The sequence below is a fragment of the Temnothorax nylanderi genome, unplaced genomic scaffold (genome assembly GCF_030848795.1).
Source record: "Temnothorax nylanderi isolate EJ_2023f unplaced genomic scaffold, tnyl_v1.0 TNYL_tig0077_pilon, whole genome shotgun sequence".
NCBI classification, from domain to species: domain Eukaryota; kingdom Metazoa; phylum Arthropoda; class Insecta; order Hymenoptera; family Formicidae; genus Temnothorax; species Temnothorax nylanderi.
This window is the reverse complement of record NW_027249139.1, coordinates 473,931-500,358: the sequence shown is the minus strand read 5'-3', so window position 1 is coordinate 500,358 and position 26,428 is coordinate 473,931. Positions and strand designations below refer to the sequence as shown.

The following is a 26,428-nucleotide window of genomic DNA, read 5'->3' as shown; positions in this document are numbered from 1 at the left end:
CGCTGCAGCTCGTTACGTTGCACCTACCCGTAGCGTCGGGTGCTGCGTGAGCCAATCAGATAACCGTTAACAGCGCCGAAAAAGATCGTTCGGGGGAATTAATCGTGTCGTTCATATCTCGTTTAGCTTCTCCTCAGAGAAATTACCGCAGTTGGCACCGTATCGATCCATCATCCCGAATATCGGTGCACGAGTCTCACAGCCACCCGTAACGCCGACCTTAACGTTCTCTTAATCGCCGGAACGATATTTTGCGCTGTGCGTGTAACATGAGTAACGTACTTACGAGATGAACGAAGGTTTTTTCTCAGTGAGTTATTTTATACAATACATGTGTATATATAAAAAAGGGGAGCTCGCCCGCTGTCTTTGCCGGTTAAAAATAAAAACGCTTTCGCGCCTCACTTATTATTAACGTAAAAAAATAGAAATATAAAAAGGGTTTACCTGTACTCGCCGCACGCTGCGATGCCGATAAGTTTATGCTATTTAGCGGTTTACTTGGCGTAAACGTATGTAAAAGAAAGGCCTTTCTTTTTTATTTGCAAAAAATATAAAGTAAAGTATGCTAAGGCAGAAAAACAAGTTCTTTATATTTGCTTACGCTAAAGAAAATCATTAATTTACCTATGTAAAATATCGCAATGGACTATTATTATATTATATTAAAACATTAATGTAATAAATATTAAGATTTTAAAAAAAGTAAGAAAGACTAAAAAGTCACCAATGACTTCAAGAAAACTTCATAGTTTTTCTACATTGCGATAAAGCGAAACTTCGAATTTAAATGATATTAAACTAAAATAATGAATAAAGACAGAAATAATTGTAGTTTAATTTTTATACAATATAATAACTTTTCTTTTTTCAGCAATTTATTTTGTTTGTCTCGTTATACAAAAAAAAAATATGTTAATCGTGCTTCCTATTAGTATGTTGATACGCGTGGAGAACGCCGGCTGGGAGCAAGCATCCCGATAACCCCTCGGATATTCTACGGCACATGCGACACGACCCGCTCGCTCGCGCGCGCACTGAATACATATACATATATATAAATATATATGTATACGAGCTTACAATGTAAAAACCGTCCTGCCGTCCGTACGCGTGAAATTTTCCGCGCCTCCTGGGCGTGGAACGGCCTGCACGCGATTACACGACTCACACGGCCGGGACGAATGCCTCTTTGTGTTTGCCATGAGCACTGTCATTTCGTCACGTGGCGTAATAAGCGCCGACAAGCCGACACGACGCATTTTGTCGAGATTCGTAAGGAGATAGCGACGGGGCGGGGGCTCGGCCTCACACCGGGCCTTGTTCCCTCGCCTCGCGAGAAACGGGGACTGCGGGAGCGGATAATCGTTTACCTGCAGACGAACGGGGGTTTACCTCGGGTGAGGTGAGGAGCCGCGGTCCGTCCGGCCGCACTACAAGGAACGTCCGAGAGAGCGCTTTATGGGAAATATACGGTCCCGATGTTAAGTGGCCCGCGAGTCGTAAAATTACAAGGTGCGCGCCGGCGTACCGGACGCCCCCGTCGTAATTTCACGGGTCGTGGATCTGCACACCGATAACGCGCGCTCATGAGGCCCAGCCGACAACGGCGGGCGGTTTTTCCTAATGAAGCATCGGGACATCGGATTTTTATATTGACTGAACGACTCTGGAGGAAACAACACCTCGCGGATTCGGTACAAAAAAAAACTGTACTCTTCGATTCCTGCGAGGACTCCTTTCTGCACTGTTCGCGATTCGCTCTTCGAAATCGGTCATCACAATCTTCGCGGCGAGCAAAACTGCGCAAAGGCATCGCCGATTGCTTATTTCCGATTTAGTCGCCGACTGGAAGCGAAGGCGGAAGGAATACGTGTATGTGCAAGAACGTGTGTACATGACGTTTGCCTCGATAGCGCATTGCGTTTTTGGTCGTTAGAAAATGAGTTCTGCGTCCGTCTCGTCCGAAGTTAAAGAAATGAACTTTTTCTGTGAAAAAGCATCGTGGTAACCGCATGCGGTTATACTGCGGTGCGCTAGTCTGATGAGTATATTTTAATTCTTCCAGAACGCACATTTCGCCTTTTTATGAGAATATTTCAAGATAAATACGGCAAAGTTTTATTCTCTAGTGTATTATTATTTCAATTTTTTAGTACAATGCAGTGAAAATTATTTTTTAATGTTAAAATATTTTTTATAAATATACGAAACTATTCCGTATTATTTTAAGTTATATAAATGATTTGTTCAAATATACTTGTGTCAAAGAATTGATTTTCAATAACTGACATAGATAAAATTTATATATGTATATTATACATATACATTTACAATTGCATATGCAAAAAAAAGGCAAAATAAAGATTCAATCAAGAGTGGTGCAACTGCAATTTTACAGTTCGCTTCGTTATGTCAATGAAAAATCGCTCCTATCTGATAAAATTGCATTGTTATTGATTACATTTTCGATGTTTTTGTTTAGCATTTGAAAAAATACCTCGACGTATTATTTTTACCGTCCACAGATTTAAACCGCAGTAACAGTTGAATGCGTTATTTACGGAAATATTTTTGATTTCAAGGATTAATTTGGATTTCACACAAAATATTAAAATTTAAATAAACTTTACTTTTCTATATCTATTGTCTTTAGAGTAGGTGTTACGTTACCCCAATTCACGGACATATATTGCATTAACCAAGTGTGTATTATTGCAATATTTTTTATGAAATTAAACAAAAAAATAGAATACGTTTCTATAGAGAGAAAGCGAGAGAGGGAACTCTTGATATACTATTACTTTTGAACGGTTAATCGAAATTTCTCGGTGAAACTATTGCACTGCTGTGTAGATATTAAGTTTAAGAGTTTCCAAATAACGTCGTCGCGTACTTCTACATAAAAGTCCATAGAGAGAAAGGTATTGCATAGCATGGACCTCTATCAAAGGTAAAGAACATAAAAGCCACCCTCTCTTCGTCGAGATAGAGATTGGCACTCGCGATTGATACACGCATGCTTGATTTTCACTTGTTCTTTGAAGAGTTCTCTGGCTAGGTCACCTCCTTGTCGCGAATGAATCATACCCGTGACTGTCGGGAAATTGTCCGAGTTCTCTTCGAAATTTTCGAACCGACATAATACGTCGAGCGTGAGATTTCATTGCGTGAGAAAGAGCCGTGGAACTGTACGACGTAGGCGACGCGACGTGCCGAGCGTCGTCGTCGTCGACGAGACCTCGAACATTTTCCGTTCGGGTTTCCCGAGGGTGACCGCTCGTCGTATATAATTCATGAAAATACTTGGCCCGGTATATTGCGGCCGATAAAATTGTTTTGTCTTTACAGGGAACACAGCTAACGGTCGTCGGATGGAGAGCTCCAACCCTACATCCGCGCACGTGGGGATCGAGTTTGCGGATACGTCCGATCCATTATCTGACGGTGCCCCGCATCCGTGCAGCCCCTGACGATCGATCTTACTATCGTGCTATCTCGGTAGGCTAACAAGGAGCTCCTATCGGAATTATGCCCCGGGATGAAATGGTGCGAGTCATGCGAAATAATGAAATAAAGCCGATAGGTCGCTTAATTCAACACAGTTTCGTTTACATTGTCCGACAGATATCGCCGACGAATTGTTTGATCGGCAATTAACCAAATTTGGGAATGATTCTCTGATATCGCGAAGAATTTGTCCAGCTGAAATTATTTTTAGATCATACATCGATAAACGTAAAATTATCATATGATATCAATGTTTGTAATTTGCATACTGTCTGCGAGGATTTTCCGTAGTAAACCGCTTCAGTAAACCGACAATTCGATTTAATTTGCATGAAATGTTGTAAATTACTATGTACTTCCCTCACTTTATATGTATGATATATATAGTATCTCATTAAATATAACTGCTTTATAAAATTGAGTATCAGAACCACAATATGATACAGATATTAATATAAAATTTAGGTAATATAAATATGCAGCTGCTACATATTGCAATATCTTGTATGTGATAAATAAATATAATATTCATACACATACACACATATATGATATACATAGATCTAATATCATTATAGTAGATACATGAACATGTAAACACAGTGGTAATAATACGATATAACATTTTATAAAGATATATGTGAAAGTCTTAAGAATTTCCTTAAAATTTAAATTTTTATAAAAATTAAGCAGTGTCATTTATACATAGATTTACAAATAGGAATAGATGACAATAGACAAATAGACAGTCCGAACCGGTTAGAACCATTATCGAAGAGCAGGTTTGGGCAAGCGATCACGTGCGGTCACGTGGACCAGATAGCGGTTCACGAATCATTGAACATAGAGCCATTGAGCGAGAACCTGATGTATAATCTACGGTATTACTCCAACTCACATGTGTCGATTGCTAACGACACACTAGTGATCATCATCCTTTAAGGAATAACTAAATGTACCCGTGACGACTGAATTTCTTAACGCAAAAATTATAACGGAAATAGAAAAATATATAATAAACTTATGTTCGTCAACATGTTCTAAGAAGAAAATCTGTAGTTACATATTCTTATCACATTCTTGTTGTTAACTATGTAAAGTAGCATTTTAAAAATTTGCGAAATAATTATGTATTTAAATTAAGGAAATGATTTATTCGCGGTATATATTAATTTTGCCTGCATATTAATTTTTGTTTGCAATTGCCTTGTCTATCAGCTACTGTTTATTTTTTGTCGTATTATAGTATGTTGAATAAAGTTATTGTTATTATCATATGTTTCTTTAAATTATCTCCTTTAAAAAAATCTCTATATATGTCGATATTAATCAGCACCACTCATAATAGAAGCATAAATCTGAATGTATCACGCATTGGAAAGTATAATTTCGCGATGATACATCATCCTCAAGAGCTTATCTTATGCGTTAATTATTAATGAAGCTGTTATGAATAAAGAACAAAAATTCGAGAACAAGGTTTTAAGTGTTGCATATTAGCATTTCTTGCTTCTTATTTTTACTTTTTATTATCACATATTTTATTATCATATTTTTGTTTTATAATTCATTATTATATAATTTCTTTATTAGTTAGTAAATATTTATGTAATAATACACGTATTATGTAAATATATTCATTATTATATAATTTATTTATTATATAATAAACATATATGTTTTTATTTATTAAGTCGTATAATTGCAAATAATGCAGGATTTTGCGGCGAACTTTTACAGGATCGGAGCGTATTTCACATCGCGCTGGTCGAAATGACAGTTTTTGAACAATGTTACGTTTTTATATGGGGCAAAGCGTGATATTTACGATGTCCATTCTATTTTCATGGAAATCAGGTCGCGCAATCCTTCATCATAAGTCGGAAAGTTTTAATTACGGTACGGATAATGATGACAAACGATGCGTAATACGTATGCAATATCGGTGTCACCGCAAGGAGAGAATATGTTCACAGTCAACCATTTGTATGTCTGCTCAGGACAAGACGCATTGATGGTTGATTGATACCCCACCTAGTTCAATATTTATCGAACTGATGCTCTCTGATTGACATCGGGCTTTTGGAAATTTATAGTGTGAAGTGAATAAAATTCTCTATTTTTACGCAACACACACGTGGACAATAATGGACATGAAATAATAATGTCAGCGTATGATGAAATTAGTTCCAATGACGATGAATCAAAAAGATTTTCAACAATCAGGTCCATTTTGTCCATAAAATTTTGTTGGATTTAACAGAAGAATAAAAATGCTTATAAAATTATAAGAGCAGCTTATAAAATAATGTTTGTACGGCAGAATCGTTTTAAAATAGAGAGTAGATAGATAGTTTCTCTATATAAAAAAAAATCAGGGAATACTTAGTTTGACTTATTATTTTATATGTTATGTAAAATTATAACTTTTATATCTGACAAGATATTTTTTATTGTGTTAAACTTTGTATCATAGATCTTTCTCACCTGAAAGATGGAATAAGAAATAACAGGTTAGCTTGATAAATACGAGAAACTACATAGTCGGGATTTAAGTTCAACGGAAATTGTAGAAACACGAGCATACACGTGTAAATGGGGGTTGAGAAAGGGGAAAAAGGCAGGTTTCTTTCCACGATGTTCGTGATCGCTTGTACTCGCGGGCAGTGATTAGGAGCGATGCGTGAAACGTTCGTAACGTTAATGAAAGAAGAGATCGCCGGTACGTGACGTGCCATTTCCACTCGCGGTCAGATCAAGCGGAGAATTTTATCCTCTGTAGCGATTGTTCTCGCCCGATCCGACGTGACGGCGTTTATTGGATCGATACACGGTCTCTCTTCTTCTCGGCGTTAATAAAAAGCATCGGCTGATATTATCCGCTGGATGGCGGGAGACTGCGCGGGCCGCTAGCACCTCTTGATAGTATAAAAAATGGCATCCGTGGCCAGCAACGCGGCTACGTGACGTGAGAGTAATTACCAGCAGCCGCGTGAACACATACGCAATACTGAGGATGCGATGGTGCAGCGCATCTACATATTGGTACGAAAAACGTTTCAAAGGCGATCGTTAAGCATCTCCTCCTCCTCATCTAGCACATCACATGGAACAGCGTATCGCATGGAATTCTATCTTCAAGTTTAAATAGAAGATTTAAAATATATTCCAATTATTCTAATGGAGTGTGCAATTGTTAGATTGCTATCTAAAACAAGCTTTTCAAAGGTAAATTGACTTGACAATTTAGATTTGTTAATTAAAGCTCTTAAAAAAAAAATGAATTTTAGAAAACGCAAACTATACCGTACATGCATCATATGAGTACACGCAATTATAGTTTGTTATCTAAGCATTTATATAAACGGACACGTAATTTTGAATGTAATTACGTAATAAAAGGACACAGATTCTATATTCTTGCGTAACATACTGAATACTTATTATGAGAAAATATTTACAGTTCAATTCGATTGTAATTTGCATATGGCAAACATTTCGAGTGAAATATAGACGGCATATCTCTGATTCACTCACCGGTTAATTTTAGATTGCTATCCGAACAAAATAATAAGGATATTATAACGACCATGATCTCAACGAGATAAGATTTCTTATCTGTTCGATGTTGAACTTGTACATTCATCTTTCTCGACATTTTACTTTATTAGAATATAATTCATTGGAGAGAACTCTAGATTGACAAATGCTTAAGCGTATTTTGTACATGTCGAGCAATGATGTATTAAATAAGATGAAATTATGAAGGTACGATTGTAAAATTATTATTTGGCAAATTTTTCATTTAATATTTCTAATAAAATTGTTTAAATAAAAATTTTGAATGTACCTGCATTAATATAAGTATCCATTAAAAGTTTTTTGCAGCATTTAAATTGAATTTCTCACAAAATAATACGTATCTTTGTAAAACCGTGAATTATAACAATTCACAAATTAATAAATTTAAACGTTTTATATTTCTTTGTGGACGAATTGAATTCATTCGTACCTTTTTCACGGAAATTATGGACTCCAGTACAATAGGCTCCATTAAATAAAATATGAATCTATTGTTCCAATTTTATTATGCATTTATATAAAAAATTTATATCATTAACAAAAAGGTTCTCGATAGATTGCATATTGCTCTATTAATATTGCTATTACTTCCGCATCAACCTTTTATTTAAAACGTCAATTAATCATCAAAGGTTTAGACGCAATATACTTTGTGATAAATCAATACTTTCGATAGAAAAAGATCTGAAATTATAATATTAAAGAAGTTAGTGATCGTTTGTCAAATCTAAGCACCTCATAGCAGTATTTCACGTTGTGAATATAAATTTAAAATTCGTTATCAAGACTGAATTGTAAGAAGGACTTTATGTTTCCTCAGTAGCTCTCAGAAATTGTCAATGATAAACCGGAAACGGTTTTCGATGTCTACCAGCTATTGAACGATCGTCATTGTCTACATTGACATAGAAAAGTATTTGTATATTATTCCTCGATGATAGGATAAGTTGTTCGTCAATTTTCGTATAATTCGTTCATTTCAGCCGGGTCTATCGCTGGTTCTGCATCCGTAAAAGCCGTAGAACTACTACCGTAGCTACTCACTTAGCTAATTCTTACGGTCTCACGTACCATAAGCTGACGCGGCTGAAAATGATGAGTCTGAGATTTGAGATTACACACGTACCGAGGAACACGTTTCGAGTTATGGCGTTGAATATGAAACGCTCCCTTCGCGTTGGATTTATGAAAAGGAATTAATTTGCGCGATATGGTCGACAGAGTCGCGAGGATCACAAAAAAATCGCGACGACATTATTGATGCGAACAAAAGAAATAGAGTAAACATAATTAAATGTTAATAAGAAGATACCTATAAGATGATGCTCATAAAGATTTTTGACAATTAATTTTACAACTATCTGTAAAACTAAATTAAAAATATCGAAATGCTTTATGCATATACCTATATTTATACATGTTTATACTCATCTGCATAAAATATATTGAGGGAATTACAGTGAATAATTGACCGTGGTATATCTATTTTGTATACATCTCAAGGTACAATGTCACAGGTAAGACGTGCCTGTGATAAAGTCTTTGAAATATTCCACTATTCCGTAGAAATCACATGCAATGTCTCTTATGCGTTGTTTTCTAGGTAGTATTATTTGATTCCGAATTAAACACTTGCGTCAGAAAAGTCTACTACCACTTAATTAATCACATGTGCTCTTATCAGCGGTATTTACGTTATCAGACCCCCAATGAGCAATAATCTAACAAGAGAAAAGCTGAAAATGTATAAAGATAAGTTACCAGGAAGATAATAATGTTGAGCAAATGTCACGTGAAAAGAAAGGTATTTTCATGGAATTTTAATTTTATATATAATCCACTTTTAAAATATTATAAAAAGTATGTCATAAAACTGCGTATATCATGTGTGTTTTATGACATACAAAAAAACGTGTTCTTTATCAATACATGTACGTCATCACACAGCACTAATTCTTTTCGTCTTGACAAGATCCGTGGACTTTTATTATATCTAATAAATCTATTTTTATTACTTCTCTTATTGTATTAATTGAACAGTCATAAAATCATTTTGTGTATACTGCAGTTTATTTAATACGACAAACAACCATATTAACCGTAATAACAAATATAATAATTAGATATATAAAATTACATTAGATATATAGAATACATTATATATATATATTTTTTTAGATAAAATTAAATTAATTAAAAACTATAAAATCTTCCGGAGTGTAGTCACATTTAGATAATTAGCGTATTACTCTTCTTTTCTCATTGTCCAAAGGAACAAGATGAATGTATGTGTCATACTAAAAAAAGAGTTTCTACAAACTGCAGGGAAATAACGGAAGATGAAACAAATAATCTTACGTAAGCTGTTGTCACTGTCGACAGATAGAAATCTGCGAGTTAATATGATGCGATTCTTTGTGGAGCCAAGCATGAGATTTGATAACGTGAAGATATAAATACGTTCGCCGACCGTCGGTTGAACAGTATGGTTTTAGTTAACAGACGGTTCCACAATTAATTTTACAAGATGCGGATTTCACTTCCTGTGCTTCTGTGCCTTACTTTGGCTGCCTGCAGAAACATAGACTATCAGGATGACTTTGCCATAGGTGAACGACAAGAAGGCGATGTCCTCATTTCTAATAGAACTATTTTCAAGGTAAATTTCACTACTTCAATCGCAGTTATTCCCTGTATACGTTGAATTCGTAACAATTTATCTTAGAATCTTATACAAGTCAGATTTTAATTACAAAAAAAACTTCAGAAACTTTTCTTGACTATACTTTAATTTACATAAACAAATGTTATAATCAGATCTCGTAGATATTAAAAGTGATGCATTCTATATGTTAAATCTTATCTGATATGTCTTTGCTGTTTAAATTTAATTTAACTTTATATCGTAATTTGTCACCAATTTACTTAAAACATTAGTAAGACAAAATACTAGATCACTATGCACAGCTACATTTACTTTATCAATTTATTCGTGAATTTTATCGCTGATCGATTTCCAGATATTTAGACTTAGATAACCAAATAATGACATTCATATCTACCAATAATGTTATTAATACTATTAATTCCTATTTATATATTATAGCCTCCCATTCCTTGGAAACCCATGAAAGCAACGATCGGTGCAAGTGCCCCAAAAAATGGAATTCTCACTTTTGTTAAAATCACAAATTTAAGTGGTCAACAGACAAAGTTTATACCAAGAAGACTTAACAAATGTCAAGAAGGCTTAACAAATGTAGCAATATTCGTAGTGGGAAAGCGCGGAGAAGGAATATTTGCACGCCTAGAAGCTTATGCAAAAACCATTTTAACAACACCTGCTCCAAGCACGACTACTACTGAACCTAATGATGAAGATAACAGCAAATCTAGTAGCGAAGAAAGTAAAAGCACATCTGAAAGTAGCGAAGAAAGTAAAAGCACATCTGAAAGTAGCGAAGAAAACAATGGCGATGGAAACAACGCATCCAACAACGAAAATGGAAATAATTCAGCTGAAGGTGGCGATGGAGAAAACAGCGAACCCGATGCTGGAGATGGAAATAACAATTCAGCCGAAGGTAGCGATGGAGGAAATAGCGCACCCGATGCTGGGGATGGAAATAACAACTCAGCCGAAGGTGGAGATGGAGGAAACAACGCACCCGATGCTGGAGATGGAAACAGCAATTCAGCCGAAGGTGGCGATGGAGGAAATAGCGCACCCAATGCTGGAGATGGAAACAGCAATTCAGCCGAAAGTGGCGATGGAGGAAATAGCGCACCCAATGCCGGGGATGGAAACAACAATTCGGCCGAAGGTGGCGATGGAGGAAACAGCGCACCCAATGCCGGGGATGGAAACAACAATTCAGCCGAAGGTGGCGATGGAGGAAATAGCGCACCCAATGCTGGGGATGGAAATAACAACTCAGCCGAAGGTGGCGATGGAGGAAACAGCGCACCCGATGCCGGGGATGGAAACAACAATTCAGCCGAAGGTGGCGATGGAGGAAATAGCGCACCCAATGCTGGGGATGGAAATAACAACTCAGCCGAAGGTGGCGATGGAGGAAACAGCGCACCCAATGCCGGGGATGGAAACAACAACTCAGCCGAAGGTGGCGATGGAGGAAACAGCGCACCCAATGCCGGGGATGGAAATAACAACTCAGCCGAAGGTGGCGATAAAGGAAACAGCGCACCCGATGCTGGGGATGGAAATAACAACTCAGCCGAAGGTGGCGATGGAGGAAACAGCGCACCCAATGCCGGGGATGGAAACAATAATTCAGCCGAAGGTGGCGATGGAGGAAATAGCGCACCCGATGCTGGGGATGGAAATAACAACTCAGCCGAAGGTGGCGATGGAGGAAACAGCGCACCCGATGCCGGGGATGGAAACAACAATTCGGCCGAAGGCGGCGATGGAGGAAACAGCGCACCCGATGCCGGGGATGGAAACAACAATTCAGCCGAAGGTGGCGATGGAGGAAATAGCGCACCCAATGCTGGGGATGGAAATAATAACTCAGCCGAAGGTGGCGATGGAGGAAACAGCGCACCCGATGCCGGGGATGGAAACAACAATTCGGCCGAAGGTGACGATGGAAATAATAGCGCACCCGATGCCGGGGATGGAAACAACAATTCAGCCGAAGGTGGCGATGGAGGAAATAGCGCACCCAATGCTGGGGATGGAAATAATAACTCAGCCGAAGGTGGCGATGGAGGAAACAGCGCACCCGATGCCGGGGATGGAAACAACAATTCGGCCGAAGGTGGCGATGGAAATAATAACGCACCCGATGCCGGGGATGGAAACAACAATTCGGCCGAAGGTGACGATGGAAATAATAGCGCACCCGATGCCGGGGATGGAAACAACAATTCAGCCGAAGGTGGCCATGGAGGAAACAGCGCACCCGATGCCGGGGATGGAAACAACAATTCAGCCGAAGGTGGCGATGGAGGAAATAGCGCACCCAATGCTGGGGATGGAAATAATAACTCAGCCGAAGGTGGCGATGGAGGAAACAGCGCACCCGATGCCGGGGATGGAAACAACAATTCGGCCGAAGGTGGCGATGGAAAAAATAGCGCACCCGATGCCGGGGATGGAAACAACAATTCAGCCGAAGGTGGCGATGGAGGAAATAGCGCACCCAATGCTGGGGATGGAAATAACAACTCAGCCGAAGGTGGCGATGGAGGAAACAGCGCACCCAATGCCGGGGATGGAAACAACAATTCGGCCGAAGGTGACGATGGAAATAATAGCGCACCCGATGCCGGGGATGGAAACAACAATTCAGCCGAAGGTGGCGATGGAGGAAATAGCGCACCCAATGCTGGGGATGGAAATAATAACTCAGCCGAAGGTGGCGATGGAGGAAACAGCGCACCCGATGCCGGGGATGGAAACAACAATTCAGCCGAAGGTGGCGATGGAGGAAATAGCGCACCCAATGCTGGGGATGGAAATAACAACTCAGCCGAAGGTGGCGATGGAGGAAACAGCGCACCCAATGCCGGGGATGGAAACAACAATTCAGCCGAAGGTGGCGATGGAGGAAATAGCGCACCCAATGCTGGGGATGGAAATAACAACTCAGCCGAAGGTGGCGATGGAGGAAACAGCGCACCCGATGCCGGGGATGGAAACAACAATTCAGCCGAAGGTGGCGATGGAGGAAATAGCGCACCCAATGCTGGGGATGGAAATAACAACTCAGCCGAAGGTGGCGATGGAGGAAACAGCGCACCCAATGCCGGGGATGGAAACAACAATTCAGCCGAAGGTGGCGATGGAGGAAACAGCGCACCCAATGCCGGGGATGGAAACAACAATTCGGCCGAAGGTGGCGATGGAGGGAATAGCGCACCCAATGCCGGGGATGGAAATAACAACTCAGCCGAAGGTGGCGATAAAGGAAACAGCGCACCCGATGCTGGGGATGGAAATAACAACTCAGCCGAAGGTGGCGATGGAGGAAACAGCGCACCCAATGCCGGGGATGGAAACAATAATTCAGCCGAAGGTGGCGATGGAGGAAATAGCGCACCCGATGCTGGGGATGGAAATAACAACTCAGCCGAAGGTGGCGATGGAGGAAACAGCGCACCCGATGCCGGGGATGGAAACAACAATTCAGCCGAAGGTGGCGATGGAGGAAATAGCGCACCCGATGCTGGTAACGGAAACAACAATTCAGCCGAAGGTGGTGATGGAGAAAACAATGCACCCGATGCCGGGGATGGAAATAACAACTCGGCCGAAGGTGAAGATGGAGAAAACAACAATGGAGAACCCGATGCTGGAGATGAAAATAACAGCGCACCAAATGGTGAAGAAGAAAACAACGGTGCACCCGAAGCTGGAGAAGAAAATAACAATGAATCCAATGCGGCCGATGGAAACAACAGCATTCCCGATTCTGGAGATGGAAACAGGGCCGAGGGTGGCGATGGAAATAATCCCGCAACCGAGGATGGCAATGGAAACAATAACGCATCCGAAGATGACAGCGGAAACAATAACGCAACCGATGATGATGATGGAAACAACAGCGCACCCGTTGGCAACGAAGACAACACGCCTGACGATAATGACGATGGAGACAACAGTACAGTTAATAATGACAATAAAAACAACAGCACACCTGATAATGGCAATGGCGACGACGACAACAATAACAATCCTGTTATTGTCGTAACGATATAGAAGCTTAGATGATTAATAAATTAATTAATAATTTGGACTGAAAAAATTCTGCCGAAAGGCATCTAATTTAAAATCAGAATATGTAACAGTTATGATATGTATTCTTACATGTACATAAATATAATATAAAGACAATATTGCATTAGACAATGTATTATTTTATTAATATGTGTTGTGTGTTGATTGTAAGTAATTATAAGTAAGAATATACAAATTAATATATAAATGTTAATTATTTTACATTATTCTGTGCATCTCTGTACCATTCAAACATTGATATGTAGCGTACAAATTCTAAAAGTACTGTATTTTGGAAAATTTGAAGCATTTTAAACATTAATTACATCTTATAAACTTTGCGTACACTAGTTTACATAATATCAAAGTTAAATACTCTGCTGATGTATAATTTATTTCGCTTCTATTGGAGAATATAATACCTCAATTAGACATACCCTTTCCTATAACATGCATTATTAACTTCTCTATTTCTTCCCACCATTATAGATTTCCGGAGATGCGAAGAACGTCGCGACATTGCCGAATGCGACTAACGAAATGAGATTATCATCGCGGCTTATGTATTTCAGGAATCATCGGTTCCGTGACGTGAAATATAATTTAGCAGGCTTGAGAATTCTAAGCACACACACACACACACACAGACCTTTCGTGGGTAACGCGTTTCCACATGATGCTCCCTCAGCGACGGTTTAGGGGTGCATCGCACGTAAGCCACCGCTGTTACTTGATTCGCTTCATCTTCCACGGCCGGCTTAGAGAGGGATAGAGACTTTTATCTTACCTCCCCTTCTTTTTTTCTTATCCTACCTTCGTAGTTCGAGCTCGTCGAACTCCGCTCGTGAAAATTGTACTCCAATTTAGTAAGATCCGATTTGTATGGGTGGTTGCATGCGCGATATCAGACCGGGGTATCGAGTACAGAACGGCGCGAAATTTTGATAGCGTCGATTGCGATGGATAGTATTACATATCCATCGTATCTGTGAATGTTTGTCGCGTATTCAAAAGATTAATATATCACCATTTGCCAGATGGCTCTACTCTTTAAGAATGTGAATAAATGTGCCTTGCATGTATCGTCCAAGCATGTTACATGCAGCAGAGATCTTTCGTGTCTTCGCGTATCACGAAAATCAGAATCATTATACATATGTATGATACATGAAACGAACTTCGGGCAATTTCATGCAAGCATGATTTAAGACGCAATAACTTATGCATTCGAAATTTAACGCAAGGTATAAGAAACCAAATATTTTGCCAAAACTATCTGTGATGTTAAATAAATTGCTTTCAGGCTTCCTTCATATAATCAAATATGGATCTTGGTGATAATATCAATCAAAAATTTTATTTTGTATTGTATAAAAGTATAGAATAATTTTTTATAGTTAATACTTCAGATTTCTTTTATAGCATCATTTATATATGTATATAAATAAAACACAAAAATTATTAACAAAATGATTCATATAAACAACAAAAAACAGTGTTGCAGGTATACTTAAATACGTTATAATAAACTTAAATAGCAAAAGATTGTAAATGGCGTATGGTGCCTTTGTAATCAGCAAGCAGCTGTGTTGCAGAAATTTCGGTCGTTTAACCGTGTATCATAACGTAACGAATGAGAGAGCGTATCTGAGATGGCTTGGAGAGCTTACTGACCAAGTCTCCGGACCACGCACATTACTCCAAATACGCACCTGATAATCGTCTCAAACTCCAACTGTATCGAAGCAGATGTGCGCACACATGCATGTGCGCGCGTACACGCGTGACATCTCAACGTTAACGCATGTATACGCCGCGGCATTAGTACGTGCTCGAAGATAAGGACGCAAATCCCCGGGCTTAATGTCGCACTAATTAAACGAGCACGTCCTATCGGAATGAGATTATAAGATTAATTCAAGCTCAAACGTTTTTGACGCGCATTAAATATTTTCAGTTTCCATCGTTGATTAGATAGTATTTCTTCGATGAATCCCATCCTTTTTTTTTATCTTCAGACTGAGGGAAAAGTGAGAAATAAACGAGGCTCGCGAGAGCATCAGATTTCAACGGAATAAACGAGTTTCGCTGGGTAATATTAAGTTTAACCTCGTACAGCAGAATATAATAAATTTCGTAGCTAGAAGTTTGATATAATAACGTAATTGTACGCAGCATCAATATCTCATTATACATGTATCTATTCTTTCTCGTTAAGTCTATTCATGTAACGCGTTTGCCGTACGCATTGTAAGTGACTTTTCGTCGCATTAGTATTCCTCCGGCGTGATACTTCTACTGATCCTGTGCGGCAGACATTATTTCCACAAACGATATACTTGAAATGTACTGTATGTCAAACAGAAGGCGTTGCGAGAGGCTTGATTCATCTTTTTCACGCCCGGCGCAGCGCGGTCTGTAATTCTTCTATACGGCGGAAGCGTACTTATCTGATCTGATGATATCCAAGCTTGGACGCGAGTATCTGTAGATACGTTATACAAGGAAACGAGAACTACTACAGTATCATCCTTTCCACATCTTTACCTTATCCTGAAGTAATGATGTCATATCTCGACATTTCATCAGAACGAACAAGAAGACGAATTAATTGAATGGGCGCCATTGACTTGGCTTTTCCCTTGCATATACACAGCGCGCGCGTATAGACTTCTTAAAAAAGGTAAGAACATCTATAACCAACGAATGCATTATTAAAAACTAATGAGAGAACAAGCGTATAAAATTAGAAATAAAAGAAATAAATATTTCTGTAATTTATAATAATTTTTATTATAATGATCTTTTTTTTTTTAACTGAATATTTAGGCATATTTAAGATAAATATTATTTCGATTTTTAGATTTAACGCGCAATCAATTATAGATTAGAATTCATATGTCATATCCTCTATAATATTTTACGAATCACTGAAGAATCTATCATTATATAGTATTCATAGTCGATCTCATTCATTGCGGAGAATGATTAATTTGTCAAGTAAGATGGTATAGATGGAGTTTGTATTTCTATATCAAATTAGTTACTAATTCTAAGGTTGCATTTTATATAGATAGATTTTAAGATGGTACAAATAAATAATACATTAATTGATTATTTGTATAAAGATAATACTGAAATAGTAATCGAGATAAACGAAATCTCTCGCGACATCATTCAAATCACGTTCAATTAACGATTAATTATTATATATTAGATGTGCTCAATTGACCAGATAATCGGTAATTATAGGCTATAAATTTCTGAAAAGCGTACATTACAGAATAATCATAGATTCATAATGTAATTGTAATTAAACATCAAATAATGATTGATTATGAATACCTTTATTCATTTATATATTAATTATTTATCAAAGATTGTAAAACATGAGTGCGAAAGAGCCAGATATGTTTGTTAAAGAATATATCTCTCAGGAACATCGAGCAAACACGATAAAATATTTGCATCGATTATACGCGCGTCAATTTTCCTTCATGAGCAAACTCTAATCTTCAAACGTGTATGCCAAGAGATACCGTTTATATTAAATTCGTAAACTCCGCGAGCCTCTTCCGTGAGAATCCCTGAAAACTTTAGAGACGGCGGCTTTTTAATCTTGCCTCTGCTAATAACCAACCAGATTATTACATTTTCAATTAAATCGCGCCGACCGTCATTTGCATGCCGCCTAATGCACCCAATGTAATATAGTCGTAAGCATAAAATGCACTTTGCGTATCGCGAGCCTTTTGCCTACTTGTTTAACGCGTGATACATACGGCTTTACAAAGAGTTATGAGACATGCAAGAAAACATTTTGATACACACTAGTAATGCGAAGGGTTTATTACTAAGTTTGGCAAATTAAGTTCGAGCCTATCAAACGTGTTTGCGAAACGATTGCGACGATACAGGAGACAATTACATGGCGCGAACGGTGAACGCATGTGCAAACTGGTTTGTTGGACGAAAACAGTTGTCCATCAAAACAATTACACGGGCGTAAAGCGTCGCGCGACTTTTTGCTCGATCGGAAAATATTAATGAAACCAAAGCCCCATCGTTGAACCTTTGCGCTCCTGTACAATACGTTCCCATCTCGACGCACGGTTCAATGCGCGAGCTGTCGAACCGAAAGATTTTAATTATTACTGTCGGCTCTCCCCCGTTCGTACGCTTGAAGCCAGATATAATGACGAAATTAAATAAAACGTCATTCGCGCGCCATGCGATTAATTACTGACCGGCGGAAGAGAGCGGCGGAAAAAAATGTTGGAGAGGAAAGAGCGCGCCGGTTAATTATGATCGTATATGTACAAACAGCGTGTACGACCTTTCTACACTTTCAGAGGGGAACGGTCTCGTTATCCTCCATTTAAACGTGAATTCGTTATATGCAAGATCGCTATAACGTGATCATTTATTGGACGAATCAGGCCGCATCCGCGTTTCCATTAAGCCAAACGTACTTGCGGTTAATAATATATTTGTCTGCACTGCGATCATCCAATCATCATATAAATAATACAAAATCTTCATGGAATCACTCTCGATCGGCAAAAACGCGGATTACATTTGCAAATTACTCGCGCAACATATACGCTTTTCTTTATTACATTTATTTAAATCGCTTATTTTCAAAATAGCTTAAACAGGAATATTCAAGGATATATTAATAGGTAAGTCTGTAAACGATAAATCGTCCACTGGCTGAATCTTCGAGTTCTGAGTAACAAGGGCAACATTTTTACTTTTGATCTCGTCTAACGTATCGCGTTCCAATCACGATCAGCCTAATTGTTCTACTCAAATAGAATATGATATATCTAGAATAGAATATCTACGTTCGATAGAATATGATTAAAATACACGAGCGTTCAAGACACATAATCTGTTTCACCAAAACCTTGGTTGAAACTTGTTTCAACGTCATGTAACTTTTCTAGCTAAATACGTTGCCAGATGATAACGTCGATGCGTTTCTCCACTCGTTCCATTTGTCACGTTGAATCTCTGCTATATCGAATCGGTATTGGCTGCAGTAACATCAACGGTGGCAGCATCAGAGCCGTGTGAATTAGCGCGCGCGTGAATACGCAATTCCGTCAGGTGCACATCCGGCACTTTATTATACTAATTGCGCGCACAGCGGGCCCATTTACGAAATTCCGAGGTAAGGGTTTTCGCCCCGTGGCACTGATCCTCGCGCGTGTTGATCGGCGCGGCGCCCGCGTTATATGCGCGCACGTACCTACGTAGAGGCTGGGTTACTCGTATATACGGCGTGTAATTTCACGCCCGCGAACACGCACGCGTTTTGCATACTGCCTGTCACACGGCGTGCACGTCCAGTGAAATACGGCCGAGATTGCTGTAGTTATGTCACACGCATGTGCGGCACGCCGAGGGGCGAATTGTATCAACTTCCATGTTTACGCATTGCCCACAATACGTCATCGGGGGATCATCATAAAATATTATGTTTTACAGCGCGATTGCGTTGTCGGACTCAGCCGTCGGGTGCTCTGAGGGTGAAACTGTTTCTTCGCGCATCTTCCGTATTGGATTCGTCATGTATTAACTCGTCGTATAATTTGTTTTGTCGTAATGGCAATTTATGTCATTTTCTTTAAAAAGAAAGTTTGTTATTGGACATTTTTCCTGTGATCTATCTACCCGATTGCGGTTGATGGTAATCCAAGCCATTAGGTAGAAATACAAAAAATGCACTGCAATTGTGCATAGTAATTTCAGCGCATTTATATCTTATTACTAATCAAAAAAGCTATTTAACGCGCCGTAGAGAAGGGGGTTAAGTAGTCTCAAAGTTACTAAACGTACAAGCTGATATATTGATAGAATTACGATCCTTGAACGAATCAATAATGATTAATGATATTTGAGATATATATCTAATGTGTTATACAGCTAATGTGAAACAAATAGTACATTTGTTGATATTACAGCAATTGAATAATTATATTTTTATATATGAATATTTCCATAACTCTTGTGACATTTTTCCTGTACAAAGATAATTAGATATTTATAATATAAACGACTTATCACGTAAATCTTTTAACCATTACATTGTTTATTAAATAAGGGTTTTAAATTTAAATATCTATCGATATTTCGGAAGTGCACAATGAACACAATAAATCATTTTTCTTCATTTTCCTAACTTATTTTAAAATTGCAGTTTATCTTATATAAATAGTATACTGCCTCTAAAAAATCTAAGATGTACGTTTCCGTTGCCCGTGCTCCATTTTGTAACTTTAATAGATCTCATAATCGTAATGTAAAAGTGTATTAGATAATCTTGAAGCTCACGAGTTCGTTAGCAAATATTTTCGCGCTTATTGTCAACTTTTTATTAATCGCGCTACAGAAGTGCAAAAACCTGCACGGGACAAAAGCAAAGGCGGATATAACCGACAACGACCGTGAGTCGATGGCGGCGTTCCGCTCTTTCTCTCTCTCTCTCCCGATCTCCTTGCGGTTTTCTTTCTGACCTTTCGGAACTGCCATGGGGCTACGAAGATCGTTAACTAAAGTGGGTAATCATACCCACCGGTTTCACGCCGCGGCCAACCGGGCGCTACAACGGACAATGTACGGGGTGGTCAAATTGGACAGCGTCCAGTTATAACCGGTATATCTTAGACCACTTTCCACGCTTAATGCGTATGCACGTCGCGCTAATATGTCCCTTCTCGTGCCGGAAACGTCTTCGCTTCTACATTTAGAAATCTCATGTTACCCGTCTGCTTGTCAGACTTCGGCGGAGTTCCGATCGTAATGACTCGCGCGCGGTCGCTTTACCGATTCGCGCGAGCCACGGCTTTAGTTAGGCTGGAGGAGTCGTGCAATAACGTAGAATCTCTCTCAGGCAAGCGTAATGACGACCGTAACGAGTAACAATTTATGAAGCCGACAGACATCCCTGGACCGCGTGCAATCGTCTAGCCACCGAGAGCGTACCTGTTCCGCGTATTGCAAATTGATTTGCGGAATTGCTGAAGGCATCGAAGACTCTTCTACCGGTTCGTATCGCGATAGGCATTTCTCTGTCGTATTCCTCGAGCCTGCACTCGAGCCAACGCTCTATGCATCTCAATCATTTACACTCCAGATCGATCTTTCGTGAACACGAATTGAATTCGGTATAATTTCGATTACTTCGATTCTTCGATGCTGTAGGAAATTAATAATGTACGCCAATTATTCTATTTCTATTATTCTATTTCTATATTAACTCATGTCTATGTGTTTTTAAAATAAAAATTTATGTATTTGTCACAATCTGTTTTGAACTCTATGATAAAGATAAAAATACACGACAGAACAGCTTTCTGTGTGTATATTAAGCATCTGCGAGTTTTTATTTTATTAATTTTTAATACTTATATAAGAATTTATATTTGTGTTCTCTATATTTTGCCATAAAGAATATAACGAGTACACGGCTCAAAGGCATCATTCGGTTATCCAAGCGATCGGCACACCCTATATAGAGAAGGCTGGTATCGAAGCATGCATACGCATAGGGAGGCAGGGATATAATTATATGCCTCAAGTCCGCACCTCGAAAATGCCGCCTTGTTAGCAAATCTCGTGAACCGCGCAAACACCTGCCTGATTGTTAATAATTTGCTGAGCTAGAATCTGCCCGTTACTGCGAAGGTCTGCTTTTGTAAAGACGACGGCCTAACGATCGAACGACGACGGGGCGATAAGAATAAAAGGTCTAGTGTTAACTAATATCCGCGTATAATTTAATATCCGCGTCGGGGATTCGCGCGGTCCGATCGTAAAAATAAATTCGCTTTTAATCAGACTGCGCGAATTTATCAAATTAAATCTTGCTTTCGCGAGTTACATTTTTTTTTATAGCCGAGGTGAAAAGTAATTTACGATAAAATATTGATGCTCATTTCAGATTCATCGAGCACAAACAGCGGGTACGGTTATTGCGCGCGATTTACTTTACCTCTTCAACAACTTCGAATCTTTCATTTTCCAGAAAAATTTGGTTACTGACGAAAGAGATGATAATCTTTTTCTTCGTCTCGACGATAGCGAAAACAAGAATATCCTGCATTAATAAAGAGATATACATACGCTAATTCTTTGTTAACAGTCGATTTGTCAATGCAATTTGTTTATCGTGTATCTTATTTTACACCAGTTCATTGGAACGCGAGAGGAAAGATATAAAAGGGAAACGATCGTATTTCTGCCCTTTCTCGGGTGCCCTTGCGTATTCGTTTGTTTAATCAGCCGGACTCGAAGCTATTAATTAATTAGCGCCAACAATTTACGTACAATTGGCTTGTCCTCTATATATCCGACGCACGTTAATTCCCTGAGCGCAATTATTCCGTTCGCATGATTGCAAATCTCCGTTCCCCCCCCCGTGCTGCGCCGCTCTCACTCACTTTCTCTCTCTCTCTTTCTCTCCCATCACTGTTCGCCTTCTTTTCAAACCAGCCATGGTTCTTCGGATAAAGGTACCTTTGCCTGTCGCGCTCTCGATCGCTTCTCCCGAGCGGGAACACGTTACGCCTACGTTACTTCGTTCGAATTCATTTCGCGAGCATCGAACTTTTTCGCTTAACTTCGCCGTAGATCTCAAATTGATGTTGCTCTTGAAGTTCATCCTTTGCTGTTCTTGCGCCGCGAGCAAACGGAAAGTTCCCGAAGATAGATGATTCGACGCGGCAGATATGCCTCGATGATTTACATACATTCGGAATTAGGGTTTCCTAGTTACGGAACGGTGCGCGAGTTTGGCCTCTAACTGATCGCACTTTAAGCGCTTTATTTGATTGAGTTGAAATTCAGAGAAATATACAAATAAAATACATATACGTGGAATATAAAGCATTATAGTAATCAAAATAAGATAATATAAAATTAGACGATAACTATGAATAAGAAATTAAATAAACAAGTAAAATGCGAGATCATACACATATACATACATAAAGCATAGTTATACATTATAATTTGTTGTGAATATAAAGAAAATAAATAAAAAATTATTTTTAATACACGCGAATACGCAAATTATACATTAGTACAATAATTATTAAAAATTTAGTTCTTTCAGACATATTTCTTGTATTCTCTCGGTTGTTTATATATTTCAGCCTTATGTAATTTTATAAATCTTTCTCTCTCGTTCTGTTCTCGTTCTTAAGGTATTCTACTTTTCATGTCGACAGATTTACGTGAATCTTGTTGCCTGCATCTTTTGTTTACTATAGAACTTGGCCTGAGTCTGAGGAAGCATTACAACGTTTTGCTCAGACGCGACTTGACGGCGTAACTTTTTATGACGACCTTTCACGGATTAAATCCCGCAAAATCCTTTGCTTACGATATAACAACTATTATCATATAGAGTATAACTATACATTTTGTTGTAATAATATAAATTGTATTATGAACACAATTTGAGATTTAATAGAAACCGTACAAAGGTATTTTGACTAAATAGCCCGATTTGCGAATTGTAAGAGTTTCATAATTTTTCGGCCAAGCCTGAAGGTGAATATCGTTAGGGAGATAATGAATTCTTACCATCCATTTATGATAAATTGCTACATTTCAAAGTATTATTTTGCAAAGTTAGATCTAAATTTGCGCCATATGCTGCATTTCGTTACATAACTTAAGATTTTAACGAGATTTCTTCCATGAACCATTGTATGTGTGTGTTCTCGAAATGTAATGGAAAGTGTGGAAATATAATCTCATAAATCATGTGCTAATCACAAACGATATCTTATCATATTTTTTACACGTTGAACATAATCTTCGCGCAATTTTCAACTTACAATATTTAAGACCGTATGTATGCCGTTAGAATGTTATCTAAATAATGCAACCAGAATGTTACGGAATTGCTAACAGTTTTCTCGCGTGCCTGTGAATATCGCTCCGTTTGTCTCCGGATATAAGCTCTCGAGCATTACGCAAATATTCCACTCCAAAAAGAAATATATATAATGTATATACATATGTGTAAAACGTTCCACGTTGACGTCACGCGCGATATTGAATACGACCCAAGTATCATTTCTTCATAACGACGAGCAAAGAATTTAGAACTTCGATAAAAATCGGTGCCATGTTCCTCTCACATGCCACTTTAATGCAATATTCTCCTTAACCATTACTTTTATATATGTTCATATTCGCGGTATAAGAGCGAGTACGCTTCTCTTCTTGCCGTGAAAAGTTTCGCGTCACTTGGATTTAAGACTCCTGGACTGTCACTGCAGCTATATTGGATTATGACGTCAGGAGCGAGAAATCATGTGAATTTCTTTCTTGCACCATGCGTCAAGCCAAATGAGTCTTTTTTGATATTGCGTTAGTGCTTGCATTTCGTAGAGCGGACTTGCAAAATGTGCCAATAATTCTCTTCTCCATCAGTTTCCTTCATTAATGAATTCTCGTATAATTTAATTTGGATGCATCCCATACGCGCTTTCAGCGAAAATAAATCTCATGACAGTTGATTAAAATTCACAGTAATTTATTAATTCATACATTCGTTAAATCAAAAAATCGTTATATATTTTATTTACTTATTTAAATGCAGGTGATAGTATATGACAGAAATAAATTTATATTTCAATATATATCAAGAGAAAAAATGAGAGCAGAGAAAAGAAATAAATTTTTACATATATGTTATTTCTGATATTTCAGCATTATGTGACTGCAGCGATGTGCAGCGATAGGTCACGAGACTTAAGTAAAAATACACAAGAGACAAATTCGCGCAACGAATGGATGACACAGATCGGCAAATATAACGGAAGTACATGTAAAAAGATCCTCCTCGGTGCAACAGTATCGCGGTTCGTTAGTCGTCGAGTGTACGTGCGTTATTGTTTTCGACGAATCGATGAAACATCGCGCGACGCATATCGCACGAGCGAATTCGCCTTTTATATATCGCATCTGCACACTGTAACCACTGATGAGAATACATCATTCAGCAGGGCGAATATCGCTGCGAATCGCGGGAGATTGGTACATGCGAAAGAAGTATTGGTGTTTTACGCGGTGGCGCGCCGAGAAACAGAAAAGTGCGAGTCGAATAGATGCATAGAAGTTGTTCGCATCGGTTGCAGAGTCATTCAACAACCTGATCCTTCCCTGCGCATGGTAGACGCGATTAACGGTTCCCCACGGCCACGAAGCAGAATCGCGAGCCGGAGACGGCAAGAAGCGACGCTCCTCTGCCGCCGCCATGCCGTTCTGCGCGGAATCGATTTTCAACGCGCGGCACGACACGGAGGGACGTGTTTTGACGATGACGCCGACTATTATCCCTCCTACGCGGCAGCGAGATCGGTCGGCAGAGGATTCGCGAAAAAACGCGCCGCTTCGTTAATTTCTTCGATACGCCGGCCTGGCAACGTGCCCTCGAAGTTGCTTGTCGAGTTGACGCTCGAGGACACGCATTGATACGCAGGTGCTCTCCAGAGACTGAGATTTTGCGCGGATCCTGGCCATTCTGACACTATCGTATCAAAATTACAAGTGAACATACGTGAATCGTTTGTATCAGAATATGAACAAAGAATTACAGTAAAATTACGTTATATATAATCAGCAACTCTATAAAAATGTCTCAAAATTTAGAAAAGGTGTAGATAAAGTTTTAAGAGCGATATTTATGTCAGAAAATACGCAAATTCTACTTTATTAATAAATAATCCTTTGTTTAAAAAATAGATATATATTTTAATAAAAATATATTTATATTTTAAATAACGTATCTTGCAAAAGAGCACCTTACCATAATGTAAATTTAAAATTATTTGTAGAAAAAAATTACCAGCACATTTTATATGAGTTTATTTTATTAAATTCTAGCGATGCCGCGAAAAAAAACTCATTTATTTCACACTGTACTAAAAAAGAAAAATATGATTTTTCGACGTCATAATCCAAGTCAACCGTAGTAAATATGTTCATTTCTTTTTCCGTTCGTGGTGACTCTCTAACCGACCATGTTGGAGTAATTGCTAAAACGATTTTAAAAGATTAATTTCTATTTCCTCCCTGAGAATAATTGCAGCTTTCGACGTCCCTTCCATTTTTCATTCCCCCGAGAAAGCTGTTGACGGATATAATTCAAGGCAACCGACCTTATAGTAAAAACCGCGGTTTTATTCGTCGAGTAAGCAGCCATCGAAAGAAATGCAAATAGCTCCCGGCAGTTTATTAAAGCGGTTGCAGCTAATGCTTGCTCGTGTGTGATTGCACAGGTAAACGTTGGGGATACGACGGCAAAAATAATCTCTCCCCTGGTGACGTCTCCGAAACTCGAAATCCGCTATTAAGGTGTATGGAGTGCGTCGGATTTCCTCTTATCGCACCGGTATTTGCAGAGAAATGGATCAACTCTACGCCGGTGCCGTAAACGTCTTTGGCAAATATGCTACCAGGTGGAGCAGGCTCCCCGGTTTACTCAGGCACGAATGTCACTTAGAACTTCGAAAAGCCGGAGATATACAACTTTCTTGGCCTACGACATGACTCTACCTGAGAATTAAC

The 26,428-nt window shown here is 38.8% G+C and overlaps 2 protein-coding genes across 10 annotated transcripts in view; both read left to right on the top strand.

The window, feature by feature from the left end:
• Positions 1–4,667, top strand: part of LOC139774295 (solute carrier family 22 member 21) — a 122,370-nt gene extending 117,703 nt beyond the window's left edge. The window contains exon 11 of the mRNA XM_071709477.1: positions 3,352–4,667. Within this exon, the coding sequence (XP_071565578.1) occupies positions 3,352–3,510 (159 nt within the window). The 3' untranslated portion in view covers positions 3,511–4,667. The remainder of the gene's footprint in view (positions 1–3,351) is intronic.
• A 4,895-nt stretch (positions 4,668–9,562) lies between these two features.
• LOC139774292 (uncharacterized) lies at positions 9,563–14,273 on the top strand. 9 transcript variants are annotated; one of them, XM_071709468.1, is made up of 3 exons: positions 9,563–9,751; positions 10,199–11,576; positions 11,637–14,273. In XM_071709468.1, the coding sequence occupies exons 1-3, from the start codon at positions 9,620–9,622 to the stop codon at positions 13,817–13,819; spliced, it is 3,693 nt and encodes a 1,230-aa protein (XP_071565569.1). In that variant the 5' UTR covers positions 9,563–9,619; the 3' UTR covers positions 13,820–14,273. The 9 variants fall into 9 exon arrangements, with proteins under 9 accessions (XP_071565569.1, XP_071565572.1, XP_071565570.1 ...); XM_071709471.1 differs by having other exon boundaries at positions 10,199–11,696; positions 11,817–14,273; XM_071709469.1 differs by having other exon boundaries at positions 10,199–11,756; positions 11,817–14,273.
• The last annotated feature ends 12,155 nt before the right edge of the window (positions 14,274–26,428 follow it).

Excerpts from the sequence above, each read along its gene's own strand:
- LOC139774292 (XM_071709465.1), top strand. The coding sequence starts at position 9,620 with ATGCGGATTTCACTTCCTGTGCTTCTGTGCCTTACTTTGGCTGCCTGC. Across the intron at positions 9,752-10,198 it reads CTAATAGAACTATTTTCAAG|CCTCCCATTCCTTGGAAACC; the intron begins GTAAATTTCACT and ends TATATATTATAG.